Raw genomic sequence first — 19,369 nt, 5'->3', positions numbered from 1 at the left:
TCTCAAAACTTGACCATTCTGTATTCAAATTTAACAAAGGTATGTATTTCTCTCTTCCTAAAGCTTTGAGAACAGCTTTCGTGGCAACTCGGAATCTAAATGAACTATCCAGCCTCTTAGAGGTAAGTGTATGGTCAGGCAAAATAGAATAAGGAGAATGCCTACTGGGTGTATTTAAGCCATGGGAGTAGGCAGGGGTTAATGTGTGTATCGAGTTTCAAAAGCAGCTGAGGTGAAAAGCCTTCAAAGCTTCATCATGCAAAAGACACTGTCGTAACCATGGTTTTTATTTGGATTCATTTATTTGCTCCTAAAGAGCTGGTGTTGAGATTCAGATCGTCAGATGTGCAACTTAGAAAGCGAACTTTGGCAGAAGTATGTGTAGAGAATGGAACAGAGATTAAAACTATACCATTCTCAAAAGTGTATTTAAACTGCCAGGGTCTTTTTTTTATGCAGGTTGACCCGGGGTCCTGGCCCCCATCTTCTAAACCCATCCCCCAGAGGTAGAACCCCCAAATACTGATTTTCCACAAGTACTTTAGGTGACAAGAGTCTAAGGCATGAAGTCACCATCAGCAACTTAACAAAGTTACCCTCACTTTGTCACTGCTGTTGCTGTTTTACACCATATAAATGAGGGTTTAAGCTAATTATCTTTCCAGCTTAGACACCTTACTAGTCATAAACTGGCATCATCTCAAAAAATGTTCATTTAATGACAGACATACGTTGGCTCAAGAATTCACATGGAAACGTAAAAACACATTAGGGATATTCTTCTGGCTCTTTCTCGTAAAACTAGGATACCCTTGAACTTAACAGCATGGGTTAAGAGGTTCACGGAAGAGGTTCTTCTGTCAATCCCAGCTTATCACCTATTTGCGCAAGCCAATTACAAAGAAATAAAATAGCATAACACCACTGTGCACTGTTTAAGGAATTTTTATTAAAGCAAGAATTTTATAATCCAAATTACGTTTCCTTGCTCAGTTATCAATTCTGTTATTTAAAACAGAAGTGACATTCTGAGCTATTCCACAGTAAAGAATTACAAAATTAAAGAAAGGAATGCTTTAAATTTTTGTACTTTGCTGAAAATTCTTTTTCCCAGGGTCTATAAAACATTAATTTGTTTTTATATTTTACTATTTTTTTGTGTTTTTTTTTTTGTTGTTGTTTTTAAATCAATAAGTAATCTAGGACTAGCATTATGTTTGCTAGACCTGGCATTTGCTCGGTACATAAGGTTCAAAGTTTCCTTTCCTTTTTTTATTTATTTTCTATTTTGCAATGTTTTTTTTCCATAATGTTTAAGTTTTTCGATGTTTAGATATTTTTCTTCGGTGAAGCACGAGTTTCTTTTCGTGGTCCCTGATCAATCTGTGAATGCAGGGAAAAAAAAATTATGATCATCAGACTTGCCAAGCTAGTATTTAATGATTCCAGTTGCTAAAATAAAAGTAAACAATCCTTATAAAGTGATAATAGCTGCTAGTTATTGCGATTATATTCCAGTATGCAAATGTACCAAATGTAGCGCTGTGCAAATTTCAAGTACACAGCATGCGAATGGCAAATACCAGCAACAAAAGAAGATAACCAATACTGGTACCTGTCAACAGCAAATTGAAAGCCCATGGCCAACTTCAGTGTGCAGCCTGTTTCTGTAAAGTCTTATTGGAACACAGCTGCAACTATCTGTTTACATCAGGTCTAGGAGCTCTTTCACATTAACACTGTAACAGAGTAACTGCAACAGACAACACGGCCCACAAGGCCTAAAATATTTCCTTCCTTTCTGGTCCTTTACAGGAAAACGTCCTGTCAATCTCCGGTCTGGGCTACACAGCTACATCACCCTGTTTCTTAAAGTAAAGAAGGGCACTAGTAGAGGCCGGGGGCAACTGTCCTTGCTGCAACTCAAGAAAAGATGTAAGCTATGAAAAGTCCTCTGCGAGGAAGTACACAGAAAGCCCAGCCCATTCAATCAGTAATTCAAATACACAATGTCTGAGAGTGTTTGAAAAAATTCAAGTCAATACCAGGCTAACAAGTAAACTAAAATCTCCTTTAGTTTCTATTTCTACTTCTCTTTAAAAAGTCAGCAATAGGTTTGGAATACTGGTAAAAACAAATTTTTGCGACTTTTCAAAACCTACTCAAACTGGTAAGAGATAAGGAAATCAGTATGAAACTCCCCAGGGAGTAATGCTCACTTTAAACAGTTGGAACACCAGTGGCACTGTTAACTGCTTTCTGGGCAGCCTCTTTCGCTTGGTGGGCTTGTAGTACGGCTACAGCTTCATCAACCTAAAGAACAAATTGGCTCTGTGAAGGAGTCACTGGAAGAAGTTCCAATTCACAACATGTAAATGTCCAAAGGCAAACCAAACTCTTCCTCAGAGGAAAGTGGAAGGAACTGCTTTCCAGAACACATTTCAACTGTATCCGTATCCTGTGGGGTTACAATCCACCACCGTCCTGGAATCATGAACCCTCTTGCGCTTCTCACGCTCTCCTCACCAAAACTCCCCCAAAGTTGAGAAACATTGGCAAACATGTCTTTCTTCACTAAGAAAACAGCACAGCCAAGAGAGCATGGATGCTGGATGTGAAACCAAGCTCTGCCATGGACTAGCTGTGTGAACAAAGGGCAGAGTTTCCAAACTGTTTCCCCATGTACAGTAAAAATGGGGATGACGGAACCACGGGTGGTTATCAGGATTTACATTTGTAATAAAACTTAGAACTATGCGTGGCTTGTATAAAGCACTTATTATTAATGTTCAAGTTTCTATAAAAAGCCCTAGAATACACTGTATAAGAAGCTGCTAGATAAATGATGAATTTAAATTACTTTAGAACGGAGAGACTCTGGAGACTCAAGCATATGAAGAAGTTCTGAATTATCAATCTCCAACAACATGCCAGTGATTTTACCAGCAAGAGTAGGGTGCATGGCTTGAATTAGAGGAAAGAGCCGCTCACCTAGGAACAAAAACATAAATTCCTTTCATCAGAAGAATAAAGCCATCTGCCAATATTAAAACTGGGTTGAAGAACCTTACTTTTGGATACAGCAAATAAATGCTAACCCCAAATCCACCATTTTGATACTGTTATCAAACAGATCAAGCTCTACCCCAAGGCAATTAAGTTGTTAAATGTGTGCTCAGTTTTTTTTCCATATAGTTCAAATTCCCTGTTCCCAAAATGTCATGGGATCCATGGCAAGTAGCACCCTATTATCCTATTCATCAAAAGCAAAATACTTAATTAAAAGCCTGGAAAGCTATCAAGAAGTTTGGTAGACACACCAAGTCAAACCAATCCCACCACCTTCACTGCCATTTTTAGGTGCAAAGCAGGGCTCTGAGTATCTCCCTCCTCTTTTCTGGCCAGTCTTTCTGTCACTGACTAAGTGGGACAAAGGCACTTACCCAACATTTGCTTTTGCTCTTGAGGAGGGGCAGATGCCAACATGGAAGCAGTCAAAGGCTCCTGACCTTGTACATGGACAGCAGGCTAGAAAAACAGGAAAATTCCGAACTTTAAAGTACAGAAGTGATGGCACATAAAAACACTGATCACCAGAAACTCCCAAGATGATGAAGACTGCATTCTAAACATGAATAGGAGAGGCTGAGTGAATCAGCAATACAGCCCAAGTATTATAACCACACAGGATACTTCCTTCTCTACCTGGAATATTCTTTTGAGCTCTGTTTCTGTTACACTCAATGACAGTTGACAATTTTTGTCTCAGGGTCGAAAAAAGGGGGTGAGCCAAATCTCACAGACCAATCTTTATTTCGCCTTTTCTCCCTTAGGACTATGCCTAACAAAGCTCTCAAACCACACAAGCGGGTCAGGATAAGGGATGCTGAATGCTTGTCTAACTCCCACAGTATAGGGCAAATAAGGCGTTTTTTCACACGGCCAATTAACGGGACACCAATTAACAAGACATTCTGGACACCTCAAGCTCTCATGATCCAGCTGTCATATTTCTTTAACTGCAACCAAGGCCCGTCCTCTCGGGAAGAACTCGAAGACCCACCTGCTGCATGGTAACTTGCGGCTGTGCATTCAGATGCTGCTGCGGATTGCGGACCCCGGCGGCGTACTTATACTGTGGAACGGTGCGGACCGCAGGAGTGGCTGCAGCGGCAGCAGCTGCAGGACGTGGACCCATCGTCTGTGTTGACGTGTTAGCTAAAAAATGAACATGCGGGTCTGCACTTTGACCGTGCTTTCAAAGCAGAAATCCATTTTTACAGGAAGTGTTCCGACTTACCAACACGCTGTGTGGACATGACTCGTGGAACCTGTGAAGAAGCTGGTCTCATAGTACTAAATGGTGGTCTAGGAGCGGCTGGGCGGATAGCACCGGGCATATTTTGGAATGCTGCATTTGAAGATACAGACACACGTTAACTGGGAAAAAACTCACCGAAAACATTAAAAAACTCACACTTTTTTAGAGTTGAGGTTTGAACAAAAGGATAAAAATGACTAAACAGAGCTACCATGTTTTAAAACTTAGTCTCTCACCTGCCACTTGCCCGGAGAATGAGTCCATAAAAAAATTCATTCGTGTAAGAATAAGTACTTATTACTACCTGAACACGATACACAAACCTGGTTCCAAGTGCTCCTGCGATGCAGCCCTGGTCCACAGGGCAAGGCTCAAAATGCCAGGACGCTGATCCTCGCACATTGGAACAAGGTCTTTTAAAATTACTGCCTAACCAAATGTGAAATTAAGAGTTGGATCCATTCCCAAACTTGTCATAAAGGAAAATCAAATCAGCACAGAATTTACTGCCTCCGTAAGACAGGAAGGGGGAGGCATTTTAGGATTTTGCTTAAAAAAACAAGAAACAAAAAACGCTAGGATCCCCAAAATGAACACCCATAACCCTAAATTATAAAAAAAGTCAATATACCATTGAAACAGAACAGCTTATTTGTCTCACATTTTTAGTCCAAACAATTCACCACCATACTTAAAAACAAAAGGCTTACGATGAGGTCTGGCACCCTGAGCAGTCCAGCGAGGACTTGGTCTGAGTTGAGCAATCTGGCTAGGAGGGTAGTACGCAGCACGGTTCTGAGTCTGCAGAAAGCAAACACACGCGTCCGGTAAAGAAGCGAGCAAGTGACGCAGCGAGCTCGACACTCTATAATAAACAGTCAGCAAGTCCTTACGCTCTAAGCATTTTTTTTCAAACGTAATCGTAATTCACATGCCTTTATTTAGGGCAAAGACACTAAACGTGACCAAATATGAAAACCTGCATTAGGTTTTTGTTCTCTTCTGAAACTTACCTGTGGGATAGCTGCCATGAAGTAACCTGAAGGAGGTGCTGGCTGGTAGGGGTTGATTACAGGATTGGGCACAGCTCGGACACTTGCCATTCTCTGCATATACTGGTTAGTGAGGTGAGCCTGGCGCTCTTCTTTGCGCTGAGCTAAAGCTACATACAATGGCTTGGTGGCCACAATTCTACCATTCATTTCTGTAACTGCTTTTGTGGCTTCTTCTGGGGAGGAGAAACATACAAAACCAAACCCTTTGCTGCGACCACCCTCCATCATGACCTATTAGAAGACAAAAAGATTTAAGAAAAAGTTAATTCAAGGATAGAACAGGACGCTAAGAAAAAAGCATTATTACTAACTTGTCAATTACAGCTACTGACTCAAGTAAACACTGTTAATGCTTTGTTTTCTACAATGTTTCCTTAATACCTAAATATTCAGGGCAAGCTACACGCGTGGCACACCTCAGCCAAACAAAACAGGAAATAAAGAGGTGGAGGTAGGACAGCAAATGCGGTAGGATTTTAGATAGTCAATTAAGTATTAGACCTTAAATATTAAGGTTTAAATATCTGAGTAATACATTCAGGGCCTGCTAAATTTAACTCTAGCATCATTAACATTTGACTCAGCAATTCAAGGGACAACATGCTTTACTATTCTTTGGGTGGGGTGGAGAAGCAGCTGAATCTTAGAAATAGCCACAATTCACAATTTCAAATAAAAATTTCACATTCAAGACCAAAAGGGCCATAAATATTGGCTAGAAGAAAGCTTCCAAACACTGCAAAGATCATTTAAAGGAGCAACGAGGAGACGCAAAGAACTCCTCCTTAGCCCAGCAATAAACACGTTCTACAACTACATTGAGCAGTATGGGGTAGCGTAGGAACACAGTCCAAGGATCTCACACGTAAGGGGAATAAAAAGCAAAACACCAAGAAACAAACAAAAAAACTGAGCTCATGGCTGCTGGAAGCAGAGAGGTGGGGGTAGAGGAAATGAAACGAAGAGGTTTTAAAAAGTATAAATTCCCAGCTATAAAATAAGTCCAGGGGATGCAATTAATGTACAGCATGGGGGACTATAGTCAATAGTTCTATGTTACACATTTGAAAGTTCCTGAGAGTAGATCTCAAAAGTTCTCATCATGAGAGGAAAAAGAATTATGTATAGTGACAAATATTAACTAGATTTATTATGACCGTTTCACAACATACACAAACATCGTCATTATGTTGTATACTTAATATATGTCAATTCTACCTAAAACAAGATCCTGAAACCTATCCATGCAATTATGGGAATTTAGTGTGTTAAGATTAACATTTTAAAATAATGAAAAAATGGACCTTGCGTTATTCAATACGTGGTACATTGAGAGAAATGAGAAGAGTTAAGTCACAACTCTTAATTCATGTCACACTGAAAAATCAAATTGCCAGATTCTGAACATAAAATGTAAACTATAGGGAAAACAAGATGACAAAAAACCCAAAGTCCTAAGTGAAAGACTGGAGAGAATATTTGCACTATAAACCAAAACTGACATAAAATTCTCTCTAAATCAAAAGACAACCAATCTAAGTTTTTGACACTCCTCCTATATCCCAAAATACAGATGCACAGAACTTTACACACGGAGGAATTCTTGGATCACTGGACATCAGAAAAAAAACACCTGGAGCAGAGGTTCTTAAAATCCCGGAATTTAGATTAAAACCACATATTACATATTGCTGTAATTCTTAATTTCTGAGTTCAAGTACATCAATCTTTACTGCTTGGGGGCTTGAAACTGGACTCCCCAGAATGAAGTGTTAATGAATACATATTTCCCCTGTAACAATTATAGTTTCCTGATAAATTGCTTTTAAAAAGATATTTAGAGACTGAGAAGGCATGTGTGCAGAGGAAGGGAGAGAGAGTCCTAGGCAGGCTCCGTGCTGTCAGTGTGGAGCGTGGTGAGGGGGCTCAACCCCGTGAACCATGAAATCACAACCTGAGCAGAAATCAAGAGTCAGGCGCTTAACCGACTGAGCCACAAAGGTCCCGGTGCCCCTAAACTGCCTTCTTTAACCAGGAAAATAACGAGTTGAACAGAGTATATAAACTACATGCATTAATTATGTGAGGATCAATCATGAACTATGGTCAACAAATGTAGCCTTCCCCAGGAAGCATTCAGAACTCACCACCTGCAAAAAATAAACCATCAAGGCTACATCTACTTCAAATTTGAATATATTTTTGAAGCAATGAGACAGAAACCTGATTTCCAGAAAAATGAAAGCCTGTTTTTTTTTGGAAGAAAAAAACCCCCTATTTGACTATTCATTTACAAAGTAAGATAAAAATTCCAGTAGGTGTATTAATGTGAAATTTATACATACATATCCACATGCATGGATTTTCCCTAAATGGTAAAAAAGTATCCCTATGCTTTACCTTTGCACTAGTGATTGTACCAAAAGGAGAAAACTCTTTCCGGAGACGTTCATCATCAATACCATCATCAAGATTTTTCACATAAAGGTTAACACCCTAAAAAAAAGAAAAGAGAACTGAAGGAAAAGAAAAAAGAAAACCACAGTGGTACTGAAGCACACTTCCTACTATTTTATCCCACGTTTCTTCTCCCTTCCCCCCTCTCAAACCCTCCAGTTACCTGGCAGTAACTGACATGAACGTAAACTAGGTTTGCTCATCCCTGTCTTATTTTGCTTGTCAATTAAAAATGAACCTGGTATCTGGTGATCCTATCTTGCTTCATCTGTTCAAATTTGCGCTTAAGTTCCGTCTGCCGTTCCACTTTTTTCTGAGCTCGACCAACGTAAATTTGTTTTCCATTGAGCTCCTTCCCGTTCATCTCATCCACAGCCTTACAGAAATCACAAAAACTTTAATTACTAACTTGCGACGGAGAAAGAAGTTGTTTAACAATACGGAAAATGTCAGGTTATGAAAGCTAAAGGTGGATGGATCTGTCACAAAAACTAAGTTTTGTTTGGGGAAATATCAGTTCCCAATTTATACCCTCAAAACTAATCAAATACAAGTAACTGAAAACAATACATGTAAAATAGCCACCAGAACGCATGTAAATTTCAGCAGCAGAGCAAGGAAACGTGTCATCTCCCTTCTTACTACAAAATACGGGAAACCCACACTGTCTTTAGTTAGTATATTTGAGTCTTACTTTCTGTGCATCTTCATGCCTTTCGAAGCTTACAAATCCAAAACCTTTGGATTTTCCACTTTCATCAGTCATTACTTTCACACTTAAGGCAGGTCCTAAAAAAAGTTTTTAGATGATTCAAAGGTATTTCACACATTTATACATTTCAAATTTCAACACACAAAAACAAAGCCATGAAAAAAATAAAAATTAAAAAAAAAAAAGTCTCTTCAAAGACCTTTTATTTGTACTAAGAAGCTAAGTACTCTAGTCCCTGAAACACTCATTCCTCCTTCCATTTAAGGAGGTTATGTTTTAGGCAATTGTAAATGAGAGAGATTTTATTTTGTTCAAAACAGATTTGCTTTTTTTTTTTTTTAAGCCAACAACTGGTTTTTCTCAACCCTTGGCCCACTTGACTTTCAACTGGGAGTGGAGGGAATACAGGAACCTTTGGAAAGACAGAAATCACTTGGGAGAAGGTGGCACATTTTTGATGACACATGGCCCCCGTCCGCCCAAGTGAAAGACACTTAACTGAGGTGGGTGTTATCTCAGCCTGGGAGATGGGGCCAAAAAAAGGTTTAAAATCACATCTGATTACAGAGAATATGGAACAGCTACGGGCACAGGTAGATTGTTTCCTTTAAGGTACCTCTGGTCCTAATGCTGTACTTCCAATCTCTGCTTTGAGAAATAGCCAAGAAAATTATTTGACAAATTTACGTATTGGTGGTCACCTCACATTAATTTGGCATAACTGGTTAATAATATCCAACTTAAGAAACAGCTTCTAATTAAAAAAGACAGATGAAACATACAAAACCATTCACTAAAGAGAATTTAAAGATGCAAGACACAATTTACCTTTGTGCAAAAGGACAAGTTTTTTGCTCAAAGGAGCAGTGGGTTCAATGTGGTATGCTAGATCGGCAATAAAAAATTACATTTCCTAATTCTGTATCATTTGAGGTGCTCAAAAAAAAAAAGCCACCTATTTAATAAGTTCAACAAATGATAAGGAAAAGCAAATCACCTGCAAAAGCATTCAATTTAAAGTCCATCCTCTGATCAGTCACACAACTATCTAAAGTGAGGCTGGTTACACTTCGCTGACTTAAAATTTAATGAAGTTAATTTTGAAATGCAAGGAACAAATAGTTTAAGATCCCATGGATTCAGAAGGCCATCCCAAGGAGATATCACGGGAAAATCAGGATCTCTGGCTTTGTCTTTGAATGTCATGGTTTCAAATTGCTCAAACACGAGGCTTTTAAGACTGGCCAAATACCCTAAAGCTGGCCAGCTTTCCTGTCCCCTAACTAAGGACTGCATTCTGACCTAAGTTGGCTGTGTCGTGTGCATGCCTCTGATGAGATGGGATCTGTACGTGCATAAATCCAGCACAACTTCTTACTGTAGCATAACCTTTTAAACTCTGTTCCAATTATGCAGTCACACCTTACTGTGCTAATAACAACACTATTAACCTTTATTTATATATACTACCTTGTAGTATAATGGACTATCAGTAGTTTGATCCACATAATGACAGTTATTTTTAAGTACCATATTAAGTTTCATTTCATTTACTTTAGTATAAAGTATTAGCCAAAACTAATGTTGAGCAATTACTCAGAACTTTGAGTGTAAAAATTTAATTCAGACACATTACCAAACTTGCCAAAGAGATCCTTAAGGCGCTCATCATCCATATCTTCTCCAAAATTCTTGATGTAAACATTGGTGAACTCTTTTGCCCTAGCTCCGAGTTCTGCTTCTCGTTCTTTACGAGACTTAAATCGTCCAACAAATCTAATAAAATATGTAAGGACTATAAAATTAGGTTCTATTTTATTAAGTTCAGATTAATTAAGCCTGATGGTTGATTTTGTAATTGTTACTGATAATTTCAGAATCTCTAATAAAGAGCACACGATAAAACAAGAAGTGCCTTAAGTGAAAAAAAAATGGAAGCATAAAAGAACAAACCTCTTAACTACAATAAAAAAAGAAGCATTTTTCTTCATACACACTCCTCTCCCTTCCTTCTAGCTAACCCAGGGTTAAAGAGATCATGCCTAGCAATATAAAGGAGTGGGGGGTAACACATGCACCACACCAAGGAAAAGACCTAAAACCTTTCGTCAATGCTATTTCCAAGTGGCTCCTGCGCATTTTTTGTAATCTCCTAAAATGGAAAATTTATACTTCTGAATTTTGTACTCTTAACACCTAACACCTTTGCAAATTTTCTTTGCAGCATTATCGACTGAATGTTTTAAAATTTTAGTTTTCCCTAAAAGTAGGGCATGTCCTTAAAGAATATTGTAATAGACACCGAAGTAAAAAGCCATCTCCCATTAATACCACCCAAATCATGACTTAGTCCCTAAGTCCTTTTGTTTTAATGGACATACCTGTGACTTTGTTCCTTAACCTTCCCCACCCCACTCATTCGGCAGTGCTTCTCCTTGCTATCAGTTTTACAAACACTCCCAACAGGAGCATAATACTCCACTGAGGACATCACAACTTTCTGCTTTTGTAAACAATGCTGGAACTTAATGAGCCTCACTGTTATTTCTTAGGATAGATTTGCAGCAATTGCAGTAGTTCAAAAAGCCTATAAGTGACCTTAAGTTTACATACACAAACGGTTTTCCAAAAGGATTACTTCACACTCAAAAGAGCAATAAATTATTGAATCTAGACCCCCACCGATGCTGGACATTCTTCTTCCCACCCCCCCCAAGCATGTGGACAAACTGTAAGATTTTTATCTTCCAATACTAATGATGCTAAATATTTCTCTCATTTAAAGATGTTCTACTTCAAAAATAAATAATGATGCACTACTTCTAAGAGTTAGCCTTTGTAAATTGTTCATATCGAGCAACTGCTGGTTTCTTAGACTTATACGGGTTCTTTACACCTTACAAAGTCTTTCCTTAATCATGCAGGGACACAAAATTCAAATAGGTAACACCATGTGCATCACGTGCATGATCCCTTCATGTACAGACTGACCATACCACTTGACGAGGTGACCACATTTTAAGAGTGATGCAGTTTAAGGTGTTCTAAGAACAACCAGACCCAATATGCATGCTATCACTGCAGTTTACACAGCAATGTGAACTCAGATCATTTACAGTATGGCCTTACAGTTGAATTTGCCTGGATAATTAAACAAAATCGACTGGCGTTGAAGATAAAAAATTTAAGATGTAATTTCTTTGGGCTCACAAAATCTGCAATTTTAACCTGCAGCAAAAATAGTCTCAGAGGTTTTATCAGTGCCATTGTATAAAAAGTTAGCAACTTTTAAAAACAAGTTTATTTTCAGGAATGATTAGTTATGAAGATTTCTGGTTTAATTCCACTTTAGATGGGTGGGGGGGGTCACAAGGTTAAAAAAAACAAACCAAAAAGCCCCCCAAAACCCAAACCTTTAAACTTCATCAATAAATTGTAGTAGTAAGGCCAAGTAAAGAGCCAACTTAAGCTCTGAATTTAGACCACTGGGTTTGTATCCCAGCTCATCTGTCAAACCAGCAGGTTAACACAGGCAAATTATTTCAGCCTCAGTTTCCTCAAATGTAAAATGGGTCAATGATCACCTCAGGAATTATGATTTTCTGTTTGGATTCCTAGTTTTTTCACTATGCACTTATTCTGAAAAAGTTTCTTATCTCAGTATACCTATCTTCATTTTCTTTTTGGCTTGAATGCTGACCAATCACATTAATTCACCGTTATTTGTATGTTACAACAAATCAGAAAAGAGAATTACAAAACCTACCAAGATGTGGTTTATTAACTTTCACTCCAGCTCTAGCTCTTTAAGAACACAAACATACTAACTTGTAAGATGAACTGAACTATTAAAAACAGATTTGAAATATGATTAACTATTTATACTTACACTTTGCGATCATTTAGAAGCATCCCATTCATTTTTTCAATAGCTCTTTCAGCTGCTTCCTGTGTCTCAAAATGTACAAATCCATAACCTTTGGAACCATTTTCATCACAAACCACCTAGGGAAAAACGGATACCAATTTTTCATTACTTGCTATTGATTTAGCATTTTTTCCCCCAGTGTTCAGAGAGAACTTGTCAGCCTCCTAGCCCGGGTTATTTGGGAAATAAAGCTACCTATGTAGTATGGTTGCAATTTTAAGGAATAAACTACGAGAAGCTAAAACACTGTAAATGTTTACCTGTCAGTTTGGCTTACCTTACATGAAAGGATGTTACCAAAAGCAGAAAATGTATCATACAGTGCTTTATTATCAATGGATTTGTCCAAATTTTTAATGAATATGTTGCCCACTCCACTTTTGCGAAGTGATGGATCACGCTGAGACCACATGATGCGTACTGGCTTGCCCTTTATAACATCAAAATTCATGGTGTCCAAAGCACGCTCCGCTGCAGGAAAGACATGTTCAGAGTGAATATTACTTCGAAACATTTTCAGGCTACTAAAAATTATATAAATCATTGTGGGGGGGGGCAGTGCCTCTACTTCTTTAAACTTCAAGATGGCTGGACCTTACCTCACACTGGTCTAGATTTAAATTGTATAAGGCAAAAAAAAGAATTATCAGAAATTTCCCATCTCCCATGTTACTAGATGACCTATCACTAATAAGGTATTTCTGAAACAATTTTTAACTGCCATAATTTAAAATCACCTTTTTGTTCCTACTCAATATAAAACCACGATACCTCCGCATACAATCTACTTAATAAGCAATATAAAAGATATTAGGCAATTATAAATTATCCAGACTCAACAGTTTTTAGATTTTCAAACATTTCAATGCCTTCCCTTATTGTCAAAATCAATCTTTTCGTTGCTTACCACAGCCAATATTATATAAAAATTAGTCCATCAAAAAAAAAAAAAATTCCTGGATGGGGGGTAGGTGTGATTTCAGGAAATCATGGCCCAACCTCCTATTGGCATATTAAAAAAAAAAAAAAGCTACATCCATTCAGATCCAGATTTGAATCCATCTTTCAAAAACTAATCCGATGTTGGGCATACTTAGCTCTATACTGAATACAGAATTTTTGGAATACCAGGTCTACAATATTCACAATTCACTAACACTTTGACACATAAAACCAATTCTTTCTTTAGTCACCGATTTATTAATCATTTAATCCATTATTCCTAGATAGTGCTAGAATATTTCAAAATCTACCCTATGATCTCAGGGTCTTTGAAGGACTGAATTATGTCCACCTCTACCATGAAGCATTTATCGAGACTTTCCACGGAAAAATGTATTCTAAGTAAAAAAAAAAATTAATCCTAAAAGAAAAAACATAGTCCATCTGAAGTCCTGAAACACCAGTTTCTACAAATTCCATGCCAATGTAACTGTAAAATTATTGAGAGGACAAATTTTCCGGCCACTTCTTTTTATAAATGAAAGCTCCAGTTTCTAGAAGATAGTGACAATCAGCTGTCAGCTCATTATCAATTGACCACACCTACTCAGCTCCCCTAGTTTTTTAGCTGACTTTGCTTGAGCGTCTTTCGAATGAGTCACCTCTTCCTGTTAAATTGGAAACTGGTCACTTTTGGAAGCTATTCTACAAGTTCATCAGTGTTGCAGTAAATAGGAAAAGAAAGAGAAAACCACTGGAATAACTGGAAAGATGGTAATTTGTACTGAAACCAAATAAATGGAAGATGAAAAAATGCTATTTTCATTTGAGCAGTTACGGTACTGGTCTATGGAATAGACTGAGAATACAGGCAGTGTACTGTAACCATGGTAACCTGAAGTTCAACTTTTCAAATCACAAGAAATTCTAAAAAGTGGGTTTTTTTGTTTTAAAATTGTTAAACTGAGACCAAGTAACAGCCATTTCCAAAACTTACATTTTATGGTCTTTAGGGTTTGTTCAAGTTTTCTCTATGGACTCTAAATTGTGATTACCTGCCCCAAAGTTATTTCCCCTAATTTTTATCTTTCATTCAGTGGCAAACCTTGTCCAGGGTCGGGAAGAATTGTTATGGAGGGGTATTTGGAGCTCCTGCTTACAGAGCCAAAGGGCAGGAAAGCTACAGTGCAGTTTTACAACTTCTGGCTCTGGGTCACTCCATAATATGCCTACCTCAAATCTCGCTATTACCTTCACTTGGTAAACAGCTGATCATTAAGTAACTTCAGTTCTGAGTGAATAAAATAAAAATTTAAAAGCCAACTCCTTGTAATTTGTATTACTTAACATGTATCCAAGCAGCTTGGGGAAAAAAAAACAAATTGGGCCATAAAGTCAACTGAACCTGACTTTTAGAAGTCAACTTTTAGAAGTCATACATCCAGATATGAAAGAAAATCCTGGTAACTCATCACCACGCCACATTATCTTATCGGTTTGCCAAAATGTTTTTGTGAATGGTTTAACTTCAAAATAAAAATACAAGGTTAGCCACATTTCTCTCCATGAATTTCAATCTTATTCTCATCTGTTATTTTGTGCAATTTCCCATAATGTACGGATATTCTGGACCACTTTAAAAAACAAACCTTTACTACCTGAATGCTACTAAGTATAATGGTCCAGTCCACATTACACTTGTAAGTAAACAGTTCACAGCCAAAATTGGTGAATACGTTTTAAGGAAAACCTCTCAAAAGCACAGGAAGAAAAAAACATTCTGAACAAATTACCAGTATTATGAAACTAATTTGGATAAAACATTCAAAATGACCCACACTGCTTGAGCAAACAGTTGATTTCAAAAGGGCCATACTCCGCAACCTCTGCTTCTACCATTCTGCTGTTCGTATTAGAGTGAGAAATGCTTGAACTCGGGGAAACCCCCAAACGCGTGTCTCATCTGGTAATTTACATCTCTAGAGCCACCGGTCACTGACAAGTGATTAAGAACGGATTCAGAAACCCAAGGACCACCACATCACCAAATTAACTTTATTCTAAGGCCCTGTGGCTCCCCCAGGCGATTGGGCCAGTAGCAGAAACAGGCCTCGGGCCTGTGAGGTTACAGGGTTCAACACGTGGTATTTTTCGAGCACCGAATCGCACTTCCTGCGGGTCCTGGGGCGCCGGCAAGAGCCCGGGTGGTGGGAGCGCCTTCACCTATTACCGGAGAAGGGGACTCGACTCCCGACGCCCCAGAATCCCGCAGCTACTGGCGGGAGCGCGGTGGAAGAACCCAATCTCACCCAACCTCCCGGCGCGTCATCACCCTAAAGTTTGAGAGCGGCTGAGGCCGAGAAAATGGTCGCAAAGGAGGAAGTGGCCAGGCGTGCGGCTGCCGGCAGCGCGGGTCCCCGCGGGCACCGGGAGCGGGGGTCCCGGCGCCCGAGCGTCTCCCCGCCGGCCGTGGGGGGCTGACATGCCCTCCCGCCCCCCTCCCCCGGGCCCGTCGGCCTAGCCAGCCCGCCGCCGCCTGCGCCTCATGGCCGCCCGCCCGCCCGCCGGGCCCGGCTCTCACCGTCCGCCGGCTGCTGGAAGTTCACATACGCGTAGCCCAAGGAGCGGCGGGTGATCATGTCCCTGCAGACCCGGATGGAGAGGATGGGCCCGGCCGGGCTGAACTTCTCGTAGAGCATCGCCTCGGTCACGTCGGGGTGTAGGTCCCCCACGTAGAGCGAGGCCATGGGGTAGCTGGGGGCGCTGGGGTTCATCTCGGCACGGCTGCCCGCAGGGCCACAGGCCGCGACCTTTCCGTGAGAGGAGGAGAGCGAGTGCTGGGGCCGGGGGCCGGAGCCGGGGGGAGGGGAGCGGGGGCAAGCGCAGAGGGACAAAAATCAACCGGAATCGAAAACTACTCAACGGCCGCAGAACGGGGTCGATCGGCTGCCGCTGGCTGCTGGCTGCTGGCTGAGGAGCGAGGGTGGCGGTGTCGGGTCCAGGCAGCGGGAAGGCCTCGGTCTCTTGGTTCCTTCTTGGAGCTGCTGCGGGGCCGCGGGCGGGCGGGCGGGTCGGTCTCGGCTGCTTCACCGGGTTATTTTATAAAAGAGGAAGAAAAAAAAATAAAAGTCTCCGGCGGGGGAGACGCGGATTTTTTGTTAATTTTTTTTGGGTTTTTTAAAAGATTTTTTTAGATTTTTTTTGGGTTTTTTTAATAATAAATGTGTGTTCCGAGCCCGGAGCACACACTCCGCACTCTCAGCACTAACCGCCGGGGAGAAGGGGAAGCACCGCCTCCTGCACCCTCTACTTATACCCCCCGCCGCACTCGCCCCGCCCCCGCGCGTCTGACGCCAGGGCCCTACGCGAGCGTCAGCGCCGGAGGAGGAGGAGAAAAGGAGGCGAGGGGGAGGAGGGAAAAGAAAACAGGAGGAGGAAAGAGCAGAGAGGAAGGGAGAGGTGGCGGCGGCGGCTGCTGCGGGTGTGGGGGTGGGGCTGGGGCGGAGGGGCGGGGCTTCTGCGCACGCGCCGCGGCCGAGGGGCGGGGCCTGTGCTGCGTAGGGTTCGCCGGGGAGGGGAGGGCTGGCTCGCGAGCGGCTCTCAGAGGAGTCGGGTTGGGACGGCCTCTCTTTCCACACACCCCGCCCCCACCTCCACCCCGGAGAAGCGTTAACCCGTCACTGCGGCGGTGGGCGGTGCGCGGGGCTTCCGGGTTCCTAGGCGCTAACCACCCCCCACGTGCACGGCCGTCAGGGCCTTTCCCGCCGTGGCCCGCCCTGTTCCGCTCGCCCCTGCCGCGGAGGGACGCCGGGCGCAGGTGGGCCGGCGTGGTCCCTTCCAGACCCAGTTTCTGAAACGTGCGTGAAAGGAGCCGGGGCTGGGTCCCCTTTCTCCTACCCGGACCGCACTACGAGTCCCAGCGGGCAGCGCCGCCACGCGCGTCGGCCGCGGAAGCGGTGCCTGCTGGGAGCTGGAGTCCCCAACGGCCGAGGCGCTCGCTGACTCCAACTGGCCGCGGGTCCTGGCCGCCCGCTCGGGGACCCCCAACCGTCCTGGCGCTGGATCCCGGTCGCCGCCCCGCGGTGCTTCCAGTAGAGGCGGGGGGGGGGGGGGGGGGGGGAGGGAGGGGAGGGGTCTTTGGGCTTCTCGTCCCCTGGTTTCCGAGTCCTGGACTCACCTCGGTCTCCACCGGACGCTGCCGTTAGTCAAAGTGGCTTTAATCTGGGAAAACTGTTTCGGTGTCTTTGTCCGCTTCCCTTTTTAAAGAATTGTGATCACTATTAACTTGAGTTGCTGGGTTGGAGTCATTGATTCGTGCTATTTCTAGTTGAAATTTCTTTGGGGTAGAATACAGGACTCAAGAAAAATTAATGTTTTTCCGTAAAGTAGGAGTCTCACATTCGTACATAGCACAGACCCTCAAGCAGGCAACATTAGGAATAGTTTCAACGCAGTATTGCAAATGTTTAAAACAATTTTATACAATAGTTTTGGACTTTAATAGAAATGCCGAATTTAATAAATTGATGGCCAAAAAAAAAAATACCAGTTTATAGGAATGACATTAGGTCAACATTCAAATTCCCACTTTAAAGTAGTAACGTACTTTACAGTTTTTAAAGCACTTGCATAAACATCCTATCATTTGTTCCCTACAGCAATCTTGTGTGGGTGGTGGAACACGTAGTAATAATTTTATTTTACTGTTAAGGGAACAATCTCAAGTTAAATGATTGCCCAATTTATTCTTTAATTCAATAAACTCTAATGCATGCCAGATACATTGCCAGGTGTGGACTGGGTGCTTTATTTTCATTCAATTAAAATTTAAACCAGCAGAATCCCACATGAGTGGTATTTTGCCCCTATCTTGGTAGGAAGATAATATTTTTGAAAAACACGCTGCCTCATGTGCCTTATTAGGCAAAAGAGCAAAACTCTGGATTGTGCGTTAGGGAGACACATCTATTACCATTCAATCTATTAGAACTCTGGTTAAATCAATCCATCAATATATTTATTGAACGCCTACTGAGTGGAGAGTACTGTATCTGTAAATAAGGAAGATACATGACAGATAAAGACAAATTCCTGTCCTCAAGAAGCTTATGAAGAGGGGCGCCTGGGTGGTGCAGTCGGTTAAGCGTCCGACTTCAGCCAGGTCACGATCTCGCGGTCCGTGAGTTCGAGCCCCACATCGGGCTCTGGGCTGATGGCTCAGAGCCTGGAGCCTGTTTCCGATTCTGTGTCTCCCTCTCTCTCTGCCCCTCCCCCGTTCATGCTCTGTCTCTCACTGTCCCAAAAATAAATAAACGTTGAAAAAAAAAATTTAAAAAAAAAAAAGAAGCTTATGAAGAGCTCTCCAGTAATTGTAAATATCAGTGTTAAAATCAGTACAATAAACATCCAATCCCAGCATTTTGTCTGCCTGTGACAATTCTCTATTAGATTCTAAATTTGTTTTTTTTTGTTTTTTTTTTTTTTTAAATTTTTTTTTTCAACGTTTTATTTATTTTTGGGACAGAGAGAGACAGAGCATGAACGGGGGAGGGGCAGAGAGAGAGAGGGAGACACAGAATCGGAAACAGGCTCCAGGCTCTGAGCCATCAGCCCAGAGCCCGACGCGGGGCTCGAACTCACGGACCGCGAGATCGTGACCTGGCTGAAGTCGGACGCTTAACCGACTGCGCCACCCAGGCGCCCCTAAATTTGTTTTTTTTAAATGAGAGTGGAAATTCCATTATTGTGCTTTGAAAGAAAACATAACTTCATTTTAATATTTCTATTAAATTATTAAAACAGATAATAGAAAACAGGGATAAAAGAAGAGGTGTACTCAATAAAGGAGGGTAAAGGGAGGTCACCTCCAAAAACTTGGAAATTGGTCTACAGCAAGAATTAAAACTACCCAAAACCATATACAATTATTAAGATTATCTGGGGGCTTTTACATA

At 41.3% G+C, this 19,369-nt stretch overlaps 1 protein-coding gene across 2 annotated transcripts; it reads right to left on the bottom strand.

Moving 5' to 3' along the window:
• Nucleotides 1-929: 929 nt before the first annotated feature.
• On the bottom strand, nt 930-16,707 carry PABPC1 (poly(A) binding protein cytoplasmic 1). 2 transcript variants are annotated; one of them, XM_086695734.1, is made up of 16 exons: nt 16,339-16,707; nt 15,997-16,225; nt 12,751-12,944; nt 12,435-12,550; nt 10,182-10,321; nt 8,528-8,622; nt 8,072-8,209; nt 7,777-7,872; nt 5,335-5,607; nt 5,032-5,122; nt 4,301-4,411; nt 4,064-4,218; nt 3,444-3,528; nt 2,861-2,991; nt 2,220-2,313; nt 930-1,383 (listed from the first exon to the last, which is right to left on the bottom strand). In XM_086695734.1, exons 2-15 carry the CDS (start codon nt 16,187-16,189, stop codon nt 2,221-2,223), a joined length of 1,911 nt encoding a protein of 636 aa, XP_086551860.1. In that variant the 5' UTR covers nt 16,190-16,225; nt 16,339-16,707; the 3' UTR covers nt 930-1,383; nt 2,220. The 2 variants fall into 2 exon arrangements, with proteins under 2 accessions (XP_086551860.1, XP_025778520.1); XM_025922735.2 differs by having other exon boundaries at nt 15,997-16,707.
• Between the last annotated feature and the right edge of the window lie 2,662 nt (nt 16,708-19,369).

This window comes from Puma concolor, chromosome F2, assembly GCF_028749965.1.
Source record: "Puma concolor isolate L17-30 chromosome F2, mPumCon1.1.hap2, whole genome shotgun sequence".
Taxonomy (NCBI): domain Eukaryota; kingdom Metazoa; phylum Chordata; class Mammalia; order Carnivora; family Felidae; genus Puma; species Puma concolor.
This window is presented reverse-complemented; position numbering and strand designations above follow the sequence as displayed.